This window comes from Poecilia reticulata, chromosome 9, assembly GCF_904066995.2.
Source record: "Poecilia reticulata chromosome 9, P_reticulata-male-v2, whole genome shotgun sequence".
NCBI classification, from domain to species: Eukaryota; Metazoa; Chordata; class Actinopteri; order Cyprinodontiformes; family Poeciliidae; genus Poecilia; species Poecilia reticulata.
The window spans coordinates 22,397,084-22,422,664 of record NC_088838.1 but is presented as its reverse complement, the minus strand read 5'-3'; the positions used below and the strand labels follow the sequence as shown (position 1 = coordinate 22,422,664).

The window sequence follows — 25,581 nt, the reverse complement described above, 5'->3', positions numbered from 1 at the left end:
TATTTAATGTGGTGTGGTGATGCATTTCTTAGCATGAGTACTGCTTGATAAAAACACTGTGCTTCTTTCTATAAATAAAATACATAACATCACACTTTTAGCACAAATGATCTCTCACTCTTTTTTTCCTTCAATGTGTTGTTGGGATGAGGGAGAGAGGAAGAGGGAGAGAGGACATTCTTACTTAATTGGGATCTTGAGCGCATTTGTTTTTAATAAAGATGTGTGCTTTGTTTGCGTTCTCTTGCTCATTTTTTTAACCTCTCTGTTTCTTCTTCTCTTCACGCCTGGCTTGAGATGACTGACAGCAGACTGTTCACCATCCACCAACACTCTGAATGAGCTCACTGGCAAAACACCGGTACTCAGAATTTGATTCAAGAATTCATCAAACTATGGATTTTGAATAGTTTTGATGCAGCAGCCGGAGGACGCGAGTGCAATTTGAAAATTATTCATGTGAAGCACATTTTTATGTATTGCTCCATTAAGCATGATGGTGAGCAAGATAAAAAAAGAAAATCAGAATCAGTTTTTGAAGTTTCCACATTTCTGCTTTGAACTATAATCCACCTGCAAATCATAAATAGACGAATGAACTCAGCAAGGGTTTTTTTCCCGCTTCTCCTCGTGGCAGCTAGCCAGTGGACCAGCCTTGTAGGGTGTGAAGGGCCCCGCCAGAGGTCAAAGAGGGTGATAGGCAGATGAAGTCATTCCTGGATCAATGCCCGAGCGACTAATACTCATGCTTCCTAATGAAGCACGTCATCTCCTTCCTCCATGCGGCCATGGAGGAGCACTGGATACCAATCAACAGTCATATACAAGGAAACTTTTAAAACCTTTGGAGCCACAAGGTACATATTCAGAAATCTGGTTGCAGTTGCAAATACATTGGGTTTTCCTACTAATCTTAGCAGAAAAGTACAAGAATTTGTGTTTGGGTTGTCGTTTTTCTTGAGCTAACACTGCTTCTTGGCAACAAGTCTAATGCAGTTGGAAATCCAATTTATTTGCCACTGAACGGTGCTACATTTGTAAGGAAAACTCATTTGTGGGTAGAGCAGCAGTGCTGAGTATGTGGGTTGTGCCCATAAAAAGCTTGCTAAATCCTCTCTGCCGGTGCCAAACACTTTTGGTGGAGGCAGTGTGGGGTGGCATCTCCCTCAGAGGAAAAGCAAGGCTTGTCCTCATTTAAGACTATCTCTGTGTAGGGATTAAAACTCTATCCTCCATGCTATCAGTGCTCACAAAGCAAGGTTTATCAGTGACAACCAGTGCCGACGCAACGCCCACAAGGATAAAGCACTGCACTAAGGGAACAAGGAGTCTGAGGAGGGCACCAAAAAAAAAATCCAGGGTGTTGAAAAACCATAGTTATAATAATCATAACAATATACCTAAAATAAAAATGTGTAAAGCATGCCATGATACATAAGCAGTACAAAACTAGCGTACCCAAGAAAAAGATGAATTGAGGGCACCCAATTGGCTAGCTCTGGCCGTGGAGACGACATCTAAAATTTGGGAGTGGACAGTTCAGGAGGACTGCCTGCCTCAACCCCACTATCGATGTGTCAGCACACATTAAAGATGATGTGATGTTTTGTTCTGAGCCAGAACAGATTACTGGACTAAAGTCATGGATTGTTCACTACCAAGTTTTGGTACATTGGCTGAAACGTTGCTATTGCAGGTTGATAATTAGAAAATAATAGAATATTTTACAAGTAGAGAATCCAGCACCACTAATGTGTTTGGCAGTTTGTTTCCTCCAAAATATTATTGAAATAAATGTATCTGTTCAGGTGAATTACTATTAGATAAATATTATTTAGTTTACAGTGTTTTTGTTAAGTTAAATGTTAAGAGTTTTTGTAGAAAAGTCACTGTCTGCTTGTGTTTTCTAGGGTACTTAAGGAGAGGCTCACCCAGGCACAATTCATTCAATGTGAAATACAGCTAATGTGTAATATTTGTTACTGACTTTTTGTGCTGTATGTTCAGCCAGCTAAGATATCAATTAGTGGCACAAGATAATAAGGAACCTTAGGCAATAAGATTCCTTATTGCCTAAGGTTGGATAAGATTTTAAGAGGATGAGGTTTTAAGAAGTCTAATTGTTAATCCATTTTTTTGTTTTTCTGGCTCAAGTAATTTATATTAGCCCATAACTGTAAATTAAAAAAAAAACAAAAACAACACAAAAAATCCTTATGTTTGGTCAAGGGTGTGTTGGTATCATATGTGCACACGTGTTTCATTAGTTCACACAGATGCTCGCAATATAATCTTCCAGAGCAATTTTACAGGCATATCTTTACTGCCTTTACACTACAGAGCTCAAAGAAGAGAACCATTTTCCACAATGACCCACGGCACTTTTATTGAGCCCTACGGCGTTGTACTGTCAGGAAAACAACATGTATACGTCTGGCCCACAGATATGGTCCAGGAGTTATGACTCTTGTTTCCAGTAATGTCTTACCCCACAAAGTCAAACTTCAGTTCATTGTCATTAGGGGGCATTGCAGCATAGCTTAGTTTTTGTTGTAAAGCATTTTCTCACTCCTGAGCAGGGCCATTAAAATATTTTTGTACAGTATACATTTTATACATTTACGGAGAACTGCTTTAGCAAGCTCCTTTTAAATTTTGATGTAGTTTATGCAATATCCCGCAATCATATAAACAAGAAAACTTTGATAGCTTCAATAAAAAACTGCATTTTCATCTGTTTTATTAGAAATAGTATTTTTCGAGCACTACATTAAAGCTCTCTGGGTGAATCTTATGTTTAGTGTTTGCAGGTTAAGCTTAATTTTCAGACCCACATGACCTAGGTGAGAAATTGCTCTTAGGAGTGAGTGGTTGAGGGAAGTCCACATGAATCCAGAGATGAGTGGCTTGAATGTGGTATATGATGTGTTGTGGCTTGTAATTTCTCATAGTGTCATAAGGCGGTGGTTAGTGGTGAGTAGAGACGCAGGCTGGACCCAGGATGTAGCGGTAAATGATGAATTTTAATGATAAAGAACTCTCACAAGGAACAACAGGGAAACAACACGAGGAAACTGGTAGCACGGAGAAGGTGACATCAATCGACAAGGAATAGACATTCAGTAGACATTCCGTAGACAAGGACCCGACGAAGAACACAGACAACAGGGGAGACTAAATACACACGGGGCAATCACGGGAACGAGACACACCTGGGAGACAATCAACCGGGAAAGACGCAGAGACAGGACTAACAGGGAACAGAATCACACAGAAACTAGAAAATAAACACATAGAAACACGGATCATGACAGTACCCCCTCCTCAAGGGGCGACTACCAGGCGCCCAACAAGAAAAAGTCCAACAAACAAAAAACAACCCAACAGGGTGGGCGGAGGGGCGACGGTAGGAGGGCCAGAGTCCAGAAAACAAACCAGATCCCAACAGGGTGGGCGGAGGGGCGACGGTAGGAGGGCCAGAGTCCAGAAAACAAAAAACAAATCCAAAACGAAATAAGCACCGCAAAACCCTCCGGGGGCCGACCACGGCACAGGAGGCAGACCTCTCGTGGGAGGTCCGGCGGGCGGCGACGCAGGAGGCGGAGCTTGAGCCGCGGTGGGCGGCGACGCAGGAGGCGGAGCTTGAGCCGCGGTGGGCGGCGACGCAGGAGGCGGAGCTTGAGCCGCGGTGGGCGGCGACGCAGGAGGCGGAGCTTGAGCCGCGGTGGGCGGCGACGCAGGAGGCGGAGCTTGAGCCGCGGTGGGCGGCGACGCAGGAGGCGGAGCTTGAGCCGCGGTGGGCGGCGACGCAGGAGGCGGAGCTTGAGCCGCGGTGGGCGGCGACGCAGGAGGCGGAGCTTGAGCCGCGGTGGGCGGCGACGCAGGAGGCGGAGCTTGGGCCGCGGTGGGCGGCGACGCAGGAGGCGGAGCTTGGGCCGCGGTGGGTGGCGACGCTGGAGGCGGAGCTTGTGCCGCGGTGGGCCGGTCGGAGCGCCGGCTGCTGCAGGCGCTGGAGACTGGGGTCCGGGCGGAGCAGAGGCCGTGGGCTCGGGCGGAGCAGAGGCCGTGGGCTCGGGCGGAGCAGAGGCCGGGGAACCGGCAGGACGGCCGGCTGGATTCTCGGGAGGTTCACCGGGGAGCTGCGCACCGGCAGCGGACTCGGAGAGCTCAGGCGGAGCGCCGGCTGCTCCGGGCGCTGGGAGCTCTGGCGGAGCGCCATCTGCTGCGGGCGCTGGGAGCTCTGGCGGAGCGCCGGCTGCTGCGGGCGCTGGGAGCTCTGGAGCTGGGAGCTCTGGCGGAGCGCCGGCTGCTGCGGGCGCTGGGAGCTCTGGAGCTGGGAGCTCTGGCGGAGCGCCGGCTGCTGCGGGCGCTGGGAGCTCTGGAGCTGGGAGCTCTGGCGGAGCGCCGGCTGCTGCGGGCGCTGGGAGCTCTGGAGCTGGGAGCTCTGGCGGAGCGCCGGCTGCTGCGGGCGCTGGGAGCTCTGGAGCTGGGAGCTCTGGCGGAGCGCCGGCTGCTGCGGGCGCTGGGAGCTCGGGAAGGACGCTAGGGGACTCGGGAAGGACGCTAGGGGACTCGGGAAGGACGCTAGGGGACTCGGGAAGGACGCTAGGGGACTCGGGAAGGACGCTAGGGGACTCGGGAAGGACGCTAGGGGACTCGGGGAGGACGCTAGGAAGCTCTGGGAGGACGCTAGGAAGCTCTGGGAGGACGCTAGGAAGCTCTGGGAGGACGCTAGGAAGCTCTGGGAGGACGCTAGGAAGCTCTGGGAGGACGCTAGGAAGCTCTGGGAGGACGCTAGGAAGCTCTGGGAGGACGCTAGGAAGCTCTGGGAGGACGCTAGGAGGCTCTGGGGGAACGCTAGGAGGCTCTGGGGGAACGCTAGGAGGCTCTGGGGGAACGCTAGGAGGCTCTGGGGGAACGCTAGGAGGCTCTGGGGGAACGCTAGGAGGCTCTGGGGGAACGCTAGGAGGCTCTGGGGGAACGCTAGGAGGCTCTGGGGGAACGCTAGGAGGCTCTGGGGGAACGCTAGGAGGCTCTGGGGGAACGCTAGGAGGCTCTGGGGGACGCTAGGAGGCTCTGGGAGGACGCTAGGAGGCTCTGGGGGAACGCTAGGAGGCTCTGGGGGAACGCTAGGAGGCTCTGGGGGAACGCTAGGAGGCTCTGGGGGAACACTAGGAGGCTCTGGGGGAACACTAGGAGGCTCTGGGGGAACACTAGGAGGCTCTGAGGGGAACTGCACACCGGCAGCGGACTCCGGCGGCTGCTCACCGGCAGCGGGCACGGGAAACTCCGGTGGTCGAGGGCGGCGGCGACGTCGATGCCCCGGGGCCGGGACCTCCGGCGGCTCAGAGCGATGGTATCGCCGTGGCCCGACACCTGGTGGGCAGATCGCCATACGAGTCCCCCACCAGGGACTCATCCGGTCGTCGGCAGCGGGCGCAGGAAACTCGGGGAGCTGCACGCCGGCAGCGGGTGCAGGACAGGGTGACCAGGCTGTGGCGGCTGGAGACGGGCAGGCTGGGCGAAGAGACGGAGCTGGCTTATGTCTTGCTGCCAGCACAGCCTTTACCGTCTCCAGCTCCAGTTTTACCTCCTGGTAGAAATCCTCCAAGCCCAAGCCGGGGAGGAGCTGGATCCACCTATCTAGGTGGATCACCATCCGAATGGCGGCGTTGAGGCGGGTGAACGGAGAATATGGTCTTTTAAATTCCTCGTCGTATCTCCTGACCTCCCTAAACAGGGAACGACGGTCTGCTGGGTCCATGACGTAGGCGTTTCTCACCGGTATTGGTCGTGGTCGGGTCCTTCTGTCATAAGGCGGTGGTTAGTGGTGAGTAGAGACGCAGGCTGGACCCAGGATGTAGCGGTAAATGATGAATTTTAATGATAAAGAACTCTCACAAGGAACAACAGGGAAACAACACGAGGAAACTGGTAGCACGGAGAAGGTGACATCAATCGACAAGGAATAGACATTCAGTAGACATTCCGTAGACAAGGACCCGACGAAGAACACAGACAACAGGGGAGACTAAATACACACGGGGCAATCACGGGAACGAGACACACCTGGGAGACAATCAACCGGGAAAGACGCAGAGACAGGACTAACAGGGAACAGAATCACACAGAAACTAGAAAATAAACACATAGAAACACGGATCATGACACATAGTAATTGTTTTTTTTCCCCCAGACTTCATGCCTGGAGAGCAAAGTAGAGCAGGCAAGCAGATTTTCAGCTGAAGATAGGTGCTGCAAAGGATGATTTTGAAAGCAGGTAAAATACAAGTTTACTTGAAGGAGGAAGTGACTCTAGGTATCTGAAGTCTTAGGGGACAGGTGCATTAATGGAGGGAAACTTAGGAAGCAGAAAGGACATGTAAGACAAGTTTTGCATAAATAAAAAAAATGACTCACCCACTTTGATCAAGCATCAAAAAATTATTACTTGATGGTCCCTTATTTTCACAGCTGCTTAATCTAGAATTTTTTGGGGAGAAATGTATACATTTCTGGATTTAAGTGCAACACACACCTTTAGTTTCAGCATCATCTCAAAAAAACATGTCCCTATTTTTTTTTCTATGAAACCGCTCATACCGGCAGCAGGTCAACACTGTAAGGTGTGTTGACCTGCTGCAGTCTGGTGGTCCTGTTCAAATCGACTCCGTTTATGCAAATGCCACTGGATTCCAGTTCCTGCAGCTGTTCTTCTGTGCTGCTCTGGTAGTTCTTCTATTGTTGTACTGTAGCAGCAAATTCTGGTGAGGGAAAAAAAAAAATAAAAATGGGAAAGATTAATTATTGAATTTATCACACAATTTCAAACATCAATGGTGCTACCACAACGATACAGATGTCACTCTAAAGTTGATGAAAAGACAAGAAGAAAAAGTGAGTACATAGTCTATTGGTTTAGAGATTGAAATTGTTAAAAGGGCTTGAGAGTTCGTTATATAGGTCAGCTTCACTACAGTTTAGATTTGCCCAACTATATAGGATTCTACATGCACAGTTGCTCCATGGGCTCTACACATTCAGCATATCCTGAATGTACAATAAATTGTTTGTATTCCTGATTGGGAGCTCTGAAAATTTGACTTTTGAGAACAAAGAGAAGGCAACCATCACTGGAAATGCAAATGGGCAATAGAAAACCCCTTTGTGTGCAAATATATATATTTTTCCGATTTTTTCTCTGAAATGACTATTTTTCTGTTTCTTTCTTTCTTTTTGTCATTTTTACATGGCATGCCGCAGGCCATGCCGCAGGCCATGCCGCCCTGAGGGGAGAGCCACATCACTCATATCAAACTGACTACTGCTAAAAATACCTACTAAAGGATACCTCAAGTACGACCAGTGGTACTTAGCCACAGTTTTATAACCAAAGGGTATCGGGCCTCCCCTTGAACCACTGTAATCTGAGGCTCAACAACCATAATGGTTAAGGCAGTGAGGGGTGGGGAGTTAAAAACTTCACTTCTGACATTCCTCAGCTCTCCTCCGACGCACAGGTCCGGGACTTCTCCTCTGACTTGAGATCTCCTCCAGTGGAAACGCTTCCCTCCTCCTGCAACGGACCGCTGTGCAGAAACTTGACCGCACCGAGAGGTTCCGCTCTCGGAGAACCCCGCCGTCCCCACCCCCTGAAGTCGGAGATGCACACACGAGGTCCATCCACCTGGGTGGTCTCTCTACTTTAGTGAGCTGTTGCTAAGCAGCTAATAATAGTCGTGTTTGCTGAGTAATTTTTGCCCTTCTGGAACCAATCAGATGCAAGAAAGTCCTGCGATCTGACAGCCCCAGAGGCGGGATCTAGAGACTTTTTTTTTTCTCACCCCTCCTCCTTTCTCTGCCTCCAAACGGAGAGAGGTCTTTTTCTCCCTCTTCTATTGAATCTCAGAGTTGGCCGTGACGCGCGGCCCAGGGGAAGACCACATAGACCTCAGCAGAATGCTGCGACCATCGAGCTTTCATACGCGACCACTTGTGTGTGGGAATCCCTTTGCGCGCCTCGCTTTCTGAGAGAAACTTTCTGTTTTTTTTTTTGTCGTTTTCTTTTCTTTTTTCCCCCCTTTTTCAAATTCTTTTTTTAAGAGACAAGGTGAAAGCGGTGAGAGCGGCGGAGACCTCCGGATCACGAAATGTTGGGATGGAAGGCGCAGACTTTGACTCGCCGTCTCCAACAGGAGTATGAAGTCCCACTTCACGGGTGTGAGGTCTCCACGAGTGAAACTCTGTCGCCTCGGGATATCGCTACACGCTTTCGGGGAAATACTATAAAGTGGGAAACGGTAACCACCTCGCAGTCCCCGCAACATGGCCTCGGCTGCTAATGCGCCCTTCGAGCAGGAAAACAGAGACCCCGATCGGCCGAGGATAACGCGGAGGAACAGGGGGGACTATACCCGCGGCACACCGCTGGATTTGGAGTATTTGCAGCGGCCGAGTTACTGCGATGCGGGCTTCGCTCTGGAGCAAATATCAGAGGTGCTTATGTCTCATGTTTCACTACAGGAGAGCTGCGTGGTGCCTGTTTCATTGTATTTACCGGGGGTCGGGGTCGGGGTCGGGGAGGGGGGGGGTAAAGTGGCCAAACTTTATGTCCAGTCGCTACTAGGTAACATGACGTGCTTGAAAGCATGGACGTGAGAAGGGGAAAAAAATGTGCTTATTTTTATTTCAAACGCATGTGAAACAAGCTTCTTGTTGTGTTTATCAATACAGAAACTACTGCATCCAAACTAATAACGCACATGGCAAAAACATCGCATCTTATCCTATTAAACATTGAAAAGACAGCTGTACATATATTTTTTCTGACAGGTATCTCAACTTGGATGAGTCTTCTGAAAATCCATGTGGCTGTTCTCTTCCGTTCACAAATATTGCCAGTAACCCCCCCCCCCCCCACACACACACACACACGCACGCACCCGCACACACACACGTCCTCTCTCTCTCTCTCTCTCTTGTGTTGGCTTCTCCACTCCCCATGCAGACCGGAACACACGGCCAGCTCCACAGGGAGAAGGGTTGTCTGCCTGTCTGTGTGCGTGCGTGTGTGTGTGTGTGTGTGTGTCTGTGTGTGTGTGTGAACGTGTGTGGTGGTATTTGTGGGTTTTAACCACATGCACTCTTCAGGGTATTTAATATCACCTATTGATGTGTGGGGCGTGCAACGGTGGAAGTGAAAGCCACCCCAGGGACAGTTCATAGACTGCTTCCCTTTAGAATACAATAGTCTCTGTGCAGTGGGATATCTGCCATGTGTTTATAACTGAAGTTTCAAGCTCTCAGATATAAAACTCCTGTTGAGTTTTTCTTTTAAAGGCATAAATAAATGGCTAAAGAGATTAAGTCAAAACCCCACAGACTTATTATAAGTTGACAGTAGAGCTGCATGATACATCTAATCACAAAATCAGTATGTTCAATATTGGAATCACAAAAGTTTCTGGAATCATTATTTGGAAACTATATTCTTATAGCCATGCATTGACCTTCACTCAGAAGTCTACTTCCATTCAGAACCAGTAAATAGATAATTTTGTATCCAATACATAAATAATGATCAAGTACTTCTTTTTCTTTGTTCTAGTGAAGTATATTTAAAAACTTTGGAGAAATATAATCAGTTATTAAGGATAGTCCACGTTTGTACAATACAATAGGTTATTACCCCTGAGCAGACCAAAAATCATGTCCTGTTAGTAGATATTATTTATTGGAGTCAACCATTTCTGTATAGTAGGACACCAGTTTGTACGTAATTGCAGATCTTCATGAAATGATTGAGGCCAAGCTGACGGTTCTTTCCCATCATTTACCTCCATCGACATCCAGCTGGAAACCAGTTTCAAACTGTTCAGTTTCACTCTATCCATAGCTTATTATTGCAGCTGTGAAATGACAGCACTCTATGTACAACCAATATGTGTATGTTTGGGTATGATGGGTCAATAAAGAGATTTATTGTTTAGAAATCCATTCACGTGCATTATCAAATTGAATCCTAATGACTAAAGATGTGCTGATCAATGGATCAGAAATCAGATTATGCCGACGTGTGGTTGCCGTTCGTATGTTTGCCTCAGAAAAATTGAGGTAATCAATTTTTCATTGATCGCCTCCGATCTGTGATCAGCAGGTCAGATACCAAAATATTATATCTGAAACTGATCTTTCTTTTCTGCTTCTATATGTTAAAGTTCTAAGAAAAAAAATAACACATCTGTATTGGCCTGGAAAAGTCTGATTGGTGCATCTTTACTCAACATTAACTCCCCCTCAGATGTGTTTTTGTGGGTAAAATTTGTTACTTTATGCACATCATGTGTGTAAATAACCTCTTTTTCTGTATTCCAATGGCTTTGATCTGGTCAGGTAAGTGTAATCGGTTTGCTTTCATTGGCAGTAATTTCATTCTTTTGTCTTATCACAGGGGAAGGCGACTGGGAGGAAAGCACCTCTGTGGCTGAGAGCGAAGTTCCAGAGATTTTTATTCAGACTCGGCTGTTACATACAAAAGAACTGTGGAAAGTTTTTGGTTGTGGGCCTTATGATTTTTGGAGCTTTTGCCGTGGGTTTAAGGGCAGCTAATCTGGAAACGGATGTGGAGAAACTCTGGGTGGAAGGTAAGACGATGTTTGGCTATGGGCTTTTTTGTTAAGTCGCACAGTTTCTTGAGTGTATGTACGAAAATCACCAGCTATAAAGACTTTTAAGGAGAATTGTTTAAAGTTTGTGTCTTGGAAAGTGGCCGAGCGAAACTGTGTTGGATTTGCAAGAGGTAACAATAACGTCACCCGTGAAGAAGGTTGTAATTAGGCTCATAAGCAGCCCTTGGAGTTGAGGAAATTTTTGTCAAAGCCGCCATTTTGTGAGTGTGTGTATGTGTTGGTGTGTGTGAGAGCCAGCCCCCAGCAGTTGAAGGCTCAGAGGCTGTGTGTGTGGTCCTGTTTTGGACAGCTCTCAACTTTCCAAAAAGATTTGTTTCTGGCTGCAGGGAAATAGCAAAGCACGGACAGGAGCTATGGTGGAAGTGTCACTCAGTTTTCTTCTTGTTTTCTTATAGAGAATTTAGGCAAATGAAGAAATTTAAAAGAGGGAAAGAGAGTGTATGCATGGGTGGTTCTTTGGGGGTAAAGGCATGAGGCTGAGTTTTTTTCTCCCTCTTTGATCTGCATTCCTGTACATATGGCTCAAGTTGGCTGTTCCACTCATGAATGAAAAGACAGAATCTGCTATTTGGAACTGAACTGTATATTTGAATAAATGAATTAATATTTTTTTGCATACATTTTTGTACCTTTATACTATTCTTTCATTCCTTTTTTATGTGAAAACAATCCACGTTTTTTAAGCTTAAGCGTCAAAGCGGACGGACTCCCAACCTCTTCCCCTGGGCTTGCAGACCTAGCCCATCCTTGCGTGCTGCTGCAGGGGTCTGGCAGACAGTGGTCTTCTAATGCATTGCGCAGGCGCAGTTGGATCACGTTTTGTGCAGAAAGTAGCCTCTTCAAACACACATTCCTGATTGTACTCAGAGGATCACACAGTTTTCACATGCCAGAACCACGATCAGGAGGACCGGGGCGAGAAGGCGTTACAGGAAATGCAGAATGTTATGGCGGAGTGATAGAAAATGTATTTTAGCTGTTAGGATAAATCTGTTCAGTCTTTCTGGCATTTCAATGTTTTTTTTTTAGGCAAAATAAACATTTGCTATCATTTTTAAAAATTAATAATTTTAATTATCATATTTTATTATCATATTTTCTTTGTATGGTTCTATGTTTCTATTTAATACAATTGTAAACCAGTTTTGTTTATTGACTTATATGTGATATGACAGATTATGACCCCTGATAAAACCAACATAACTATGATCGACCTCCTACTGGAGTCTAATAATAGTATTTTTCTATTATAGACTGTGAGCAGACTAAAGAAAATAACTCTAATTTAGCAGATACTAAAGTATATGTTGAAAGTCCATTTGGTGGAAATGAATATTCCTTTCTTAGTCCCACAGTGTGGGAATTCTCTTTTTACGACAATACAGTAACAAAATATTACACAGTGAATATAAAAATATCTAAAAACAGTACAAGCAACTGCATATTACTAAAGTACCTGTAAACAACATAAAAGCGACTGAAACTATAAAGGTCACTAGTTGACCAAGTACCCAGTTTTCTTGGTTTATTCTGTACACTCAGGGTGACATATATGTTTAAAATGATAAAAGGACTTATTTAGATTCTTTAAACAAAAACCTATAGAAACAAAAATGGAAAGCTGAAATTCACTACTAATGCAACTCCAGACAACTTATTGATCTACAGTTTTGTGTTGCTCCGCTATGACTGTTGCTAAATGAGATTTTGCCTGCAAATTAATCTTATTTTGGCACTATTGGTGTACTTTCCATATTTTTCAGTAGTCAGAATCTGATCTGTTTGCATATTATAAGGCGTTTTAAACTTAATGGATATATTTGGTGGAAATGTTGCTGAATAGTAAAAATGTTATAGTTTGAACATTAGTAGCATGAAAAACTGTGTTCCTTTGCAGTTTACTACTTTGGCAGTTTTTGTTGTTTTATGGATGTTTCTAATGCAAAAGGAAATCACCTGTCATAACAACTAAAACATTTTAAAGTTCCTTTTACAACCAAAAATTTAAAGTAATTTTCTAAATTCATACCTGTAGTTTGCTGCACTGAATTGTGGGAAAATAAGTTAAATTTAACAGATATTATTTACCCCCAGGACTATGCTTAGTTATTTTGATTTGAACAGGAGTCGTAGTTTATTGTATTTCACTACATTTGACAGGTACTGGGAATCAGAAATAGAAATTTTCATTCAATTACCTATTTTTTAAAGTTATCATAGACAATATCATCACAATTACTCATCCGAGCATAATAATGATAAACTCTAATTGTTGTTGTTTATAAATCCCCAAAAATTCCAGCGTGGTTGAGTTTGTGACGTCTGGGATTTGAACCATTTCTCATCATTATTTTCATGAGAACATCAAAAAAATGTGTTTCAAAGTACGATTTTTAATTGATTCTATGTACACCTTTTATCTGGGAACATGCACCGCTGAATTACACTGTTCGAATGAAGGAGCCAGTTTAATAAGGTGATTTTTTTTTAAGAATATTTTTTGGACCCCTGGTTTTTCAGGCTTTAGTATTTGCAGATTCACCTACTTGTGGATTATTTTTGTAGAGCATATCTGAAATATTTTAAAGAAAATGCAGCTTTGGATGGTGAGGTACCTAGATGCAATGATACTTAACAAGCTATTGGCTGGCATTTGCAAAGCGGCCAATCCAGGAGTGTCATTCTTTGTTCTTGGTGCTGATTGGCTGTGCCCCCCCTACCACCCCCACTGGGGAATGGATATGAAATATTGCCGATATTAGCTTCTTTAATAGTACTAATTGATGTGTATTAGGGTATATTTTGTGTTTGAACTATTAAAATTGGCAAGTACAATTGTTTGAAAATGGGTCTCAGGTATTTGCAGATTTGAGCTATTCGCAGGCTCTGTGTTCTCTAACACTGTCTGAATGTACACCGTGCATCAATTGTACCTTTTGCCTAAAAAGGCAATCACAGCAAATGCCCAAAATATGATAAAATTTTGAGCTCATATGGATTACCTTAATTAGAATCACAATCAATAGAAAAAGGGTATGACAGACATTTTTCAGAATATACCGTACAACTAAATTAACTTCTGAGTAAGATTTAAGCATTTTGTAGTTACTTATTGTAATAAACAAATGGACTCTTAGTGGTTAGGTACGTTGATACAAAGCGGTTTGTTTATGCATATGAAACAAAAAGAGCCAAGGAAAACAATTTTGTACTTATTCTTACAATAGTCTGGTAGCAATGACCAGTATGGCTAATAAAAATGATTTAATGTCATACATTTAGATGCATTTTTTTTTGCAACAATTCAATCACTGCACACAGTCAAAAATCTGACACTAACAATTGCTGTCATAAAAAATAACCCTTATTCATGACCAAATTGGCTTCTTCACTACAACTTTTACTGTGTTTTGATGCAAATAAGCAACTGTGATATGACTGCATTCCATCATGTTTTCTGAAGCACGCTTAACATTTATTGTTGTTCTTAAGACAACCACAAAAAAAAATTGTTGAAACTGCAAACCCAACCAAACAGTCTGATCTTTATAAAATCAAGCTAATTTCAAGTGAAACAGGTACTGGTAGTAAAGGGATCTCTAGGAAACATTAGTGAAAATGCACACACACTTGGATTACAAAAAGGGACCTTCTCACACACATACACTGACAAGGAGACAGTGCTTTGGTGGTTTCCTTGGTCCCGGTGCATGAGGGGTTCCAGATGCTGGTAGGGAGAGATCTGTTTGTTTAGATTAGACTGCACAGCTGAGGGATAGATTAGTTCTGCCTGGACCGCGGAGCCCTGTGCTGGGCCGTGCTGGGGGAACTGGCCCATCATCCGAAAAGAAAAAGAGGCGAGAGGAGAAGAGGACAGACCAGCTGTTTATGTTTCATCTGAAACTGCCCTCCGCAGGCGACCCATGGACGACCCCGCCTAGGGAAGCTGTGTGGCCCACAGACGCACATACGCTACAATACTGTTGGAACTCTGCATGATTTCATTTGGGGTTCATTCTTGCCTGCTTTCTTGGTTGTAGCCAGAATCCCCCAGCCGTCCACCATCAACTGCATACAGCACTTGTCTTGGGTGTTTATTCTACGTGTTGTCACGTGCAAAAGCATTAGCAGGGGTTGTCTCTTCTCACTGCACTCTCTCTGCACTGTTTATAAATGCTCAGACACAGGAAGTTCTGTTTATTAGACAAAGTGACAGAGAGAAATTGGGAGTGAGACACATACTCGTGCAAAGGGGTGATTGTCTCCTTATACACCCTGAACTGTGAGAAAACATGGAGGGGCCGGTATTTTTTTTCTTTAAAGGTTGCCCCTATGTGGCCTTTATTTGACAGTTGTCAGATAGGAAAGCAGGCTGTCAGAGAGGGAGAAGACATGTGGCAAAGGTCATCAGGCCAGAACTTGAACCTGCGACAGCCTAAGACCTCCATACGTGGGTCACGGTTTACCCCTGTGCCAACGCCGCAGCCGGTATTTTATCTTTCAAGCAATAAGGAATTGGTTGTAGGTATGGGATAGTAAAAAATCCTCAACAAGAAGCACTGTATTTAGAAATACTTGAAACAAAAAATACTCTAGCTGCATTTAATTGAAACACTAAGACAGGAGTTATTCCTATGACTATATAAAGATGTGATTATTACCGTTAGATTATTTTCATTTATAAAGTTCAAAGTCTGGTATTTTGTTTTTGATCCATATAAAGAATAAATAACCAAAGTTTACCACTGCAAGTGCAAGAATATTTATACCATGCAAAATAATATTCTTTATACATTTTGTCAATGTCAAATGTATTTATATAGCACTTTAAAAACAGGTTTAAAACTGCACCAAAGTGCTGTACAAAAATGATAATAAAATAAGTAGATGAAAAGAAATAGAAAAATAATACAAGAAAAATCTATGTATAATATCAAAAATAATAAGAGTACTGTATTTTTTGGGCTATAAGCCGCTACTTTTTTCCCGCACTTTGAACCGGTATGCTTATACCGGACTTACAGCCCTGTATGCTTATAGCATAAGCTTATAGCCCGGTGCGGTTTTTCTGTGGATTTTTCTTCAACCGCCAGGGGGCTCTTTAGCAGGAAGTGAATAATTGGAAGTCAAAATTGGAAATCAAAGAAGAAAGTGCTGCTTTTCATTTACAACAAGCACATGTAATGCTAGCAGCCATATACATGAATACTGCTAGCGGCAGGCACGACTGAGAAATGTTTTTAAACTCATACCCCCTCATCATGGAAACCACACAGGAGAAGTTCATGTGATGCCGCTTTTAAGTTGAAGGCTATCGATAGCCGCTGCATACAAGCTCTGCGTGAACGAATCCATGGTTCGGCGTTGGAGACGGAGGGCTGCGAGAGAGGCGGAGATGCCAGCGGCTTATAGCCTGGTGAGACTTATAGACAGACATACGTTTCCAGATTTTTGTTTTTTTTTTTACTTTGTGGGTGCGGCATATAGTGAGGTGAACAATATAAGTGCAATTAGCTAATTAGACTTCCAGCGTAACTCGGAGTCTAATGAGCTAATATTAGCTGACTAATTAGTTGGTCTAGCCTGCAGCTGGCTTCTTGACTGTCGCACGACCAATATTTTATCTAAAGTTGAATGGTGGATTATGCTCCTTCAGTTTTCACAGCCTGATAATCTGAAGTAATTATTACATGTTTTTATGCTATATAATTTCTTATGCAAAAATGTAAAACAAAAATACATTTTATTAATTTAAAGTAAATGCTTATCATTATTGCTGCTAATTTAAATGCTATTTTTGTAACTCATATTCAGTATGAGTTACAATATTGCTGTTAATATTATCTTTATTGTAATTTTGGTATTACATTTTAAAAATCTAAAATACATTTCAGTGAATATTGTGCAAAATATACATTTGTTCTGCCCTTTATACCATAATACAAGCATAAAAAGCTCATCAGTAGTAATTAGTTGGTTAATTGGTCAAGCTATCTACTGTGGTACCCAAACTCCGGCTGTTTTGGAACATTGTAAGAGTGATGGATAATCCTACTTTGAATTTGATCTTCTTCTATGCATGAGATTAATTTTGTTGTTTTCTTTCAGATTGTTGACCGGCAGTTATAGGTTTGGGTGGGGCAGGATTATATCAGGCTACCCTCCATAAAGCTGGAAAAAACCCTGGTCTCTCCGGGTCTTTCTCTGACATCCCATCAATAGGACTTTAAAATATAGAAACTATGCTACAGAACAATTCTGACGTTTTGGACTTATAACTTACTTAAACTGCGATATACCGGTAACGGACTCATGTCTTCCTGGTAGTGATATTTTAAGTCCACTTTGAAAAAAGTGATTTAGGTCAGAATGCTTCCACACTGCTGAGAAGCTCTGTGTTTATTTTCACTGTGCCACTCACAGGAAATGATTAGCTCCAGCAGGAAGTTGTAGTATTGTGATGTCCTATCTTGATCTCCCCCACACACAAACATTGCTTGGAGTCAACTTTGGAGAAAATGCCTCATGGCGAGTGTTCAACTCAAGATGCACCCTCGATTTCAAATCAGTGTAATGATTAACTGTCAGAGAAAAGAGACATGGATTGGAGGAACACGAAGGCTTTATTGTTCTTCCTGGCCACAAATAGCAAATTATGGTATCTCTCAGAGTATCAAGAGGCCAAGGCCAAATTGTAAAGAAAATAAAACCATTGCCTGCCTCTCATTAAAAAGATATCAAACAAACATTGGCCTGCTGTACTACTGAAGTCCCCCGCACCTTTGACTTTGAAATGGGAGAGCGCCTCAATTTGCTGATTGGCAAAGAGAAGTAGCAAGAAGTGGGTAAAAAGTTTACAAGCTCTTGGCATAGATTGAACTTGATGAAACAGATGAGCTGGAGTTGTTCTTGGCGCTAGTGAAGGTCATTGCATTCACGGAAATGTCCCAATTCAAGCTGAAACGACTTCACACTGCCCAGATTTATGGTGTGGACTTGAGGGCACAGAGTCATGAATTGTAGTCTCATGGCTACGGGCTGACGAGAGGCCCCGGGGTCCCGCAGCACTTTCTTTGGGTGCATAAGTGCAGAGGCCAGGGGCCACGGGCATGGACTCCAGAGACCCTGAGGTCATCTCGTTGAGGCCCCGCTATTTAAAACCTCACCTGATACTCACCCTGTGGCCTGGGTGCAGAGTGAAGACTCACAGCAGAGGGGGTTGCAGGGCGGGAGCTGCAAGAAATGCAGCAGAAGTCGCAGCTGTCACCAAGGCACTGAAGTGAAGAGGTCCATCTTTTGAACCTGACTGTTAGAAGGGAGTCTGAAAAGGCATTTATTTTATTTTTGTGTGAAAAGAACTGTCCAGCAGAGGGCAGTAAATCTGAGGTATAATCTTTGAACTGATGTTTATGAGCACCCTAACTGAAAATAAATTATAGTTTCCCAGATTTTAATGGTTCCAAGCAGATTTCTTTGTATGATATACGGTGTGTGTGACCAGTGTTTTAAATTCAGAGAATATACAGTCATAAGACACTTTTATGTACACCTTGTTTGTCCTGGATTGGACCTCCACAGATGCTTTATTCTTTGTCCCATAGATTCAGCAAGGTGTCAGAAACATACTTCAGGGATTTTGGCCCTGCACATCTATTATCAAAAACACTTGTTGTACCGTATCACCTCAGTTTGTTTGAGCTTTGATGATGGTAGAGGCCATTGTAGTACAGTGTCATGTTCAACAAACCTGTTTGAGATCATTTTGAATTGTGATATTCTGTTTTAACTTGATGAAATAGCCATGAAGTAGGCATCTGTTCATAAAAGAATAGATGTGGTCAGTAACAATACTACAATGCTGGGGTTAACTGTTGTGATTTAAGTAATGCTGATTTAGTTCCAAGGGGTTGCAAGTGTAATAAGAATATCCCATTAACCATTACACTACTACTACCAGACTGAGCTTCTGATCAAGGTAGGATGGATTCCTTGTTTCATGTTGGTCTATGCCAAATTCAGATTCTCTGCCATCTGAGCAGAGAATCCAATGATTCCTAATTGCCTAATCCAATGAGATTTCTACTCATTGGATTAGGCAAAATGTTTTCAATTTGTTATTGTCTAGTCTGTGTTTGAAGCAGCATCAGTTTCCTGTTCTTTTCTGACAGAAAGGGCATCAGCTGTGGTCATCTGCTGGTTCAGCTCATCTGCTTCAGTGTTGCATGTGTTCTGCAGTCCTTGGTTTGCACAAGTGGTTATTAGGGCTACTGTTGGTCTGTCTTTCATCTTAAGCAAGTCTTGGATAACCACTGGGTAGTTTCTCTTTTTCAGATTGTTTTTTTTTTTTTGTAAACCTGAGAGACAGTTGTGTGTGAAAATAAGCACTTTATGAAATAATTGTACCAGCTTTTTCTGAACCAACAACCATTAGACACTTAAAACCCACGATCTGTTCAAACTTAAGCAAATCGCCTCAGCCATTCTTTAATGCCTAAAAGCATTGAGTTGCTGTCATGTGATTGACTCATTATTGTGTGTGGTAACAAGAAATTAAACCACATTACTAATAATTTGACTGATGTGTGTAATTAAAGTGGGTATTTTGCTGAACTGCAAAAAAAAAAGTCACTGTAAACATTTTGCACTTTCACAAATTGGTCCTTTTGCTTTTTTTGGTCATGTTCATACCTGTTCTAGGTCTGCCTGGATTAAGACTATTCATACACGCCATTGCAGTCAATGATTTTAAAAGATGCCTTTATAAACTGCTCGTAGTCCTGGTTATGTGACGCCAGTAAATATTTTGTTTCAGCAGGAAATTGCTGATGGATAAATTTTGGTTTGAGTACGAGTTGTAATCAGTCATTTTTCCTTATTTTGACTTCTCCAAATAGGGATCAAAACCCCAGTTCATGAAAAAAAGATGCAATATACAAAATTATCCATCCATTTTCTTGCACCCTTGTCCCTTAGTGGGGTCGGGAGGGCTGCTTGTGCTTATCTCCAGCTAATGTTCCGGGCGAGAGGCAGGGTCACCCTGGACAGGTCGCCAGTCTGTCAAAGGGGAACACAGAGGCACACAGGACAAACAACCATGCACACACTCACCCACACTTGGGGACAATTTAGACAGAGCAATTAACCTGACAGTCATGTTTTTGGACTGTGGGAGGAAACCGGAGTACCCGGAGAAAACCCACGCATGCACAGGGAGAACATGCAAACTCCATGCATCGAACCCAGAACCTTCTTGCTGCAAGGCAACAGCTCTACCAACTGCGCCACTGGCAGCTCTATACAAAATTATATTGAAATAAATTATATGTGAGATGGCAGTATTTCATTATTATTTATCCACATAATCAATCAATACACTTAATAATGAGGACACATCCACTTCCTTTGTGCTCCGCTTTTGTGCATGCTGTGATTAACAGCAGAGCCGACCAAGTTGGTGGTTGTTTTGGTGGGAATGGTAGTGAGAAAGACTGCAGTTTTAATGTTAAGTGCTTGCAGAGAAACTCCTCGTGGAGAAAGATGAAGAGGAGGGGGGAGCGCCTCCCAGAATGTGGCGTCTTCAGCTGAGACGATTGTGGTTTTGCATGGTTGAATTATTCAGCTTTTGATGTGCATAAAAGCAGTGATACATGCATGGATGCATGTGCACAAACACACGCGCACACACGCACACACACACACACACACACACACACACACACACACACACACACACACACACACACGCACACACACACACAGACATTCTAAAACTGTTGTTGCACGCAGAGAGGCTTTGAGGTTCTGGTTCTGTGAATGACGAGGTGGTTGACCAGTGCAGGCTAATTAGACGTCCCTTTTTGTGTGAGTGTTTTTTTTTCCTTTTTATCTCTTTCTTCTTCCTGTCGTGCATGTTATATTTTTTTCTCCCCCCACTGCAGTATTTTTTTCTTCTGAAGCTTTCATTCAAGAACCGCAAGCACTGAGAACACAAAAAAGTGTGCCCACACCCAATATTTTTCCCAGTTAGCTGAGAAGTCACAGTAGGCGCCTATCGTTCTCGTGTCATCTGTTTTGCTCTTGCACGGTAGTTCTTCAGCTGCGCGCTCAGATGCTCATACAAACTGCACTCAATTAAGTGTGTGTTTATCAGTTAGCCACAAACAGGATTAAACCCTTGGTGTAAGGAATAACATTCCTGCGTGGGTTGTGTTAAACATTACGAGTTGATGAAAAGTGCAGGCGGATTGGTGAGGGACGTGGTGTTGGAGGAACATTGAGCCTATGGTTCTGTAAGCAGAGTTTTGCAGGGATGTTTTCTCAAGTTGGCTCCCCGGTATTTGAAAGCCCTACCTGGCCGAAAGTTAAAGTGCATTGCCATTTCGAGTTGTGAAGTTATCCGTGTGTGTGTGTGCGTGTGTATGCTTGTGTGTGTGTGCGCGCATGCTGCAAATGAGAGCACACTCCCATTCACAAACAACTTCCTGAGATGCCTCCAAGTGCTCTGTTTACATTCTGCATTCTTTCAGGCGCTCTTATTCAAAAACCAGAGCCCTGCAAATGACCGACCACATGAGACTGTGTAGAAAGTTACCACCATGCCCCCCAACTTTACCTCCTTCTTTTACTCCTCTATTCCTCTTTCCCCACTGCTAGAAAGGACTCTCTCTTTTACTCAAGCGTCTTTTTTTCTCCCTCCTCTTCTGCCTCTCCCCCCTCCCTGGCTGGAGAGAGTGGCCTCAGAATGCCAGATGTATTACAGAGTGAGCCACGGCAATGTAAACACTCAGCCCTGCCATGAGAGCAGGGTGGTCTGGCCTCCCTCCTTCCCTACCCTCCTTCTCCCTTCCTCTCTTCCCTCCCTCACAGTGCTGGCTGCCAGGAGGGTGGAGAAGTACAAAACAGGAGAGGGAGCACATTTGTGTGTGTGTGCGTGTGTGTGTGTGTGTGCGCGCGCGTGTGTGTGTGTGTGTGCGCGCGTGCTCTGGAGTAGAGAGAAAGAAGTATAGTAGCAGTAGTGTGTTTGTGTTTTGGCCACGGAATCTGCCGTAGACTTAGAGAGATTGGAGTGTGGATTGATTCATCTCAGGCTGCAGTGTGGAGAATTTTATTGCAAACATATCCAAAGTGTGTCTTCATGTATGTATGTGTGCTAGTCGCTGGAATTTTATGCAGCCCCTCTGGCTTACCGCAGTTACATACATAGCTTTATAGTTCATTGCAATTCCTGCAACACGTCGTCACAGAATCTGGCAGTAACAGCAAAGTACCACACAAGCACATGCAAGGCATGAAAAGAGAGTAAATATTTTCTGTCAGATGATTGAGGAGTTTGCAGTTTAAATTTGAGTCTGTATTAGAACAATAAAAATGGCAGCAAATGTATGTTTCGGTTTGGTTAGATTTTTAAAGGTAAATGTCATGGAGAGCTGACTAAATACTCCTTTACCATGTTGTAAAATTGCAGTTTTGGATGTTTTGTACCTAAAAGAGCTTGCGAAATTTTGAGTCTGCTTTGACTGCTGATGGAAGGTTATTTTCGGCTTCTACTGACAGAAATGGGATTATGTTTCTCCAATAAATAACATTCACCAAAAGGAGGTCACTTAGAGTTGTTTTAGTTTGATTTAGTATCATAATCTATTATGTTTTAATAGGAGTCAAATGGCAAAACTGGGATCAGAACCTAACTTATTGGAAACAGGATGTAATAAATAGTCTTATGAAAACAAAACAGGTAAATTAAACTATATGTAAGATTTAGACTTTTTCATGATTGTTTTCATAGTACCCAACTACAAAAAATGAATTTACTAAACTAGCGTGCAATAGCTTGAGGAAATATTTTGTAATTGGCATTAAATGGATAGGAAAGGAGCAAAATATGAATATGTAGATAAAATAAATTGGGACACTCTATAAAACCTTTTAGGCTTTTTTAAACATACTTGAACATATTGTTATGTAAAATATTTTTTAGAATACCTTTTAAATAAGAATATAATATTTTACCAAAAATATGCTAATTTTGTTCTTGAAGCTAAATATTGACTCCTTTACTGTTATTCCCATTTAAAATAGCTAAAATAACATACCACATCGTATCAGCAGCATGTGATTAAAACACCCTAACAAGTATGCAAGCCACCAATACAATTAAAAACAAAAAATGCAATAGAACAGAATGGGATTAGTAATAAAACTGATGTTGAATTCACACATATTCATATGATCTAATTTCAATCTTCCAGCTCGTGCCATTCAGACCGGGCATTTAAATGCGTCCTGAGTGATGACATGGATCTTAAAGTAAATCGAAGTAAACAGAGAGAGAAGACAAGTTAGACAAAATAATGGCGATTTCCTTCTGATATTTTTACATAATCGCCATTGTACTGCAACAGAATGTTTATGTGCAAAGAGACGGAGGAAGGTAAGGCGGAAGAGAGAGGGGGCTGCATTATTACATACATCATTTACATTTTCATCAAATAACCTAATTAATTATGAGTGTTTTTTTTCTCAGATTGAGTGAATACAGCAAGAAATACAACTAAGACAACTCCAAACTACTACATTACAGCCAACTGTGCCAAAATCAGAAAAAATAAAGCACATTATACTCACTCAGTTGTGGAGTATTTAGACAAAATCCACCCTCCTGTCTTTACGCAGGACACACTTCAGTGACCGTCGTAGAAACCTCATCTGTACATCCTTTTCTATACACTGTTCTTTGTTGTATCCTTAGCAAATTCTAGGGATTTTATCTGCAATGCTCCAGAAGCTTTAAGTGTCACCGCTCAAGGCTGAGACTCCACGGTTTTTACGATGTCCAGTTGTTCAGAAAAGATTGTTCAGATTGCTGGCAATGTGTTTTAGATGTGTTTGCTAGCAAAACTTTGGGGTGACAGATTCACTCTGACCATCTAATCAGATCACTGTAGGCCTTCAAAAGCAGATGGTGTGAGGTGAATCTGAAAGCTGATTGGCTAAAATAACCGTTCCACTTCTATATTGTTTACTGAACATAGGTCTACTTTGCCGAATCTGAAGGCCCTGCACAGATAATTTAGGCTGCCCCTGGCAACAAATAGATACTGAAATCTGATTGGATGGAACAGGATGTAATAAATAGTCTTATGAAAATAATACACAGGTAAATTAAACTATTTACAAAAAAAACAGGAGAAGGCCTTCTGGGTCCTGACTGCCCAGCCCTGGAAAATAGTAACCCATCTTTGATGAACCAAGTACTTGAGATCATTTTACTGCATCAGAAATTTTGTTAAACTGAACAGGTTAAGTAACACAATGCTATCCGCCATTGTTTTTGTTATCTGAACATGCAAATGTAGAATAAACCCTGCGCATGCTGCACATGTGCACTTTCACACCTGTTGAGTACTTTACACCTCTACGGGGGGGTTCACAAAAAGGACCACTCTTAGACATGGTTTCAAAAAGTCATAGACTCAGATCACTGGAGATGTGTAAATGCATGGCTGGATCACAACAAATGGTTTCACTTAAAACGAGCTAACCATTATAAAATCCACCATAAATTCTGCTGACAATGATCAAAAAAATACCAATGACTGTCTGAAAACTATGGATATCAGGAGCAGAGTCAAAGCCCAGAACTTGATTGTTGGTTGTCATGAAAGATGCTGTATATGCAAAGATGTTTCCCAAGGGTTTAGGCTGTCAGCAAGAAGACAGAAACAGTATTCAGGCAAGTGTTATTAGGTATAGGGGACTTGATCCTCACATAATTACCATTAAACTATGTTCTAAACAGGCACTATTAATGCCATTTTCTTAAATGTTTTTCTTTTTTTATTTTTTAGTTAAAGTTATTCGACCAAAGCAACCTGTTAGTTGAACATCAGCAAATGGTTGGATATATAAGAAATTTAAAGATTAGCCAGGATGCAATGACTACAGAGGTCATTTGTGCAGCTTACAGATGATTTATGCATAATAAAGAAGACGGAATCAAGTTGCATTTATGGCAGACATTACTGGTCTGCAAAACTCCAAAGAAAATGAAGAGCTTCAGAAACTTTACATCACAAGGAAGCTTTTTGGCTAATTTGAAGGAAAGTATAAACGAATTGGAGATTGTTTAACCCTACTGCACTGTGCTGGTTTATGTCAGCCAGGGTGACAGGACTATGGAATATTGAATTGCTCTCAGGATAATTTTTGCTCTTCCTCTCGCTTTCTTTTTGCTTCTGCCTCTGCCTTTTTCTCCGCACTCAGGAATGTGTGATTTTGGGATACCTGCAATCATGGGCCATCTTTACAGGAAATGACAAAGAGATGGCTGGCTGAGATTGGCTGCTCAGGCTCATGTCACGGTCTGTTATGACTGGGCAGTGGGCCAATCACAAGATTGTAAATCCAGCAAGGGGGAGGCAGTGAAAGCTTACCTGATTTCAAATTTACAGGCATTGACAGGATATGTGTCCTCCCCCCATCCATCTGCATGGTTTTAAGTCATATAGTTTAACTGCTGAGGATGAACAATGTTAACACCTTGAAATGACGGCTGCGTCCATTTCTCGTTTAGGTATGAAGGTGTATCCCTTTTACTTGCAACATTTACTTCACAAATGCATGCACATGTTGCAAAAACAGACATTTTACTGTCAGTGTTTTCTTCTACATCTACCTTATAGTCTTTCTGCTGCCTTGTGAATCTATTGGTGTTGAAAGGGATTTTTTGGGGGGGCAGAGGGGAAATGGGATTTGGGGGGTTGGTAGAGGAGATTGGGGATTTGAATGAAGGCAACAACGTGGAAGAATCTGCCCATTGAGGACTGTGTGAATGTACACCTCGGGCCCAGGAGAAGCTGCATTGGGAGCCAGCCGACTGCTAAATACACCCATT

The 25,581-nt window shown here is 43.0% G+C and overlaps 1 protein-coding gene across 2 annotated transcripts in view; it reads left to right on the top strand.

Moving 5' to 3' along the window:
• Positions 1 to 7,907: 7,907 nt before the first annotated feature.
• Positions 7,908 to 25,581, top strand: part of ptch1 (patched 1) — a 63,759-nt gene continuing 46,085 nt past the window's right edge. The window contains exons 1-2 of one of the 2 annotated variants that reach the window (XM_017306869.2): positions 7,908 to 8,496; positions 10,451 to 10,643. In XM_017306869.2, coding sequence (XP_017162358.1) covers positions 8,326 to 8,496; positions 10,451 to 10,643 — 364 coding nt within the window. In that variant the 5' untranslated portion in view covers positions 7,908 to 8,325. The remainder of the gene's footprint in view (positions 8,497 to 10,450; positions 10,644 to 25,581) is intronic. The other variant, XM_008418343.3, reaches the window with a different exon arrangement.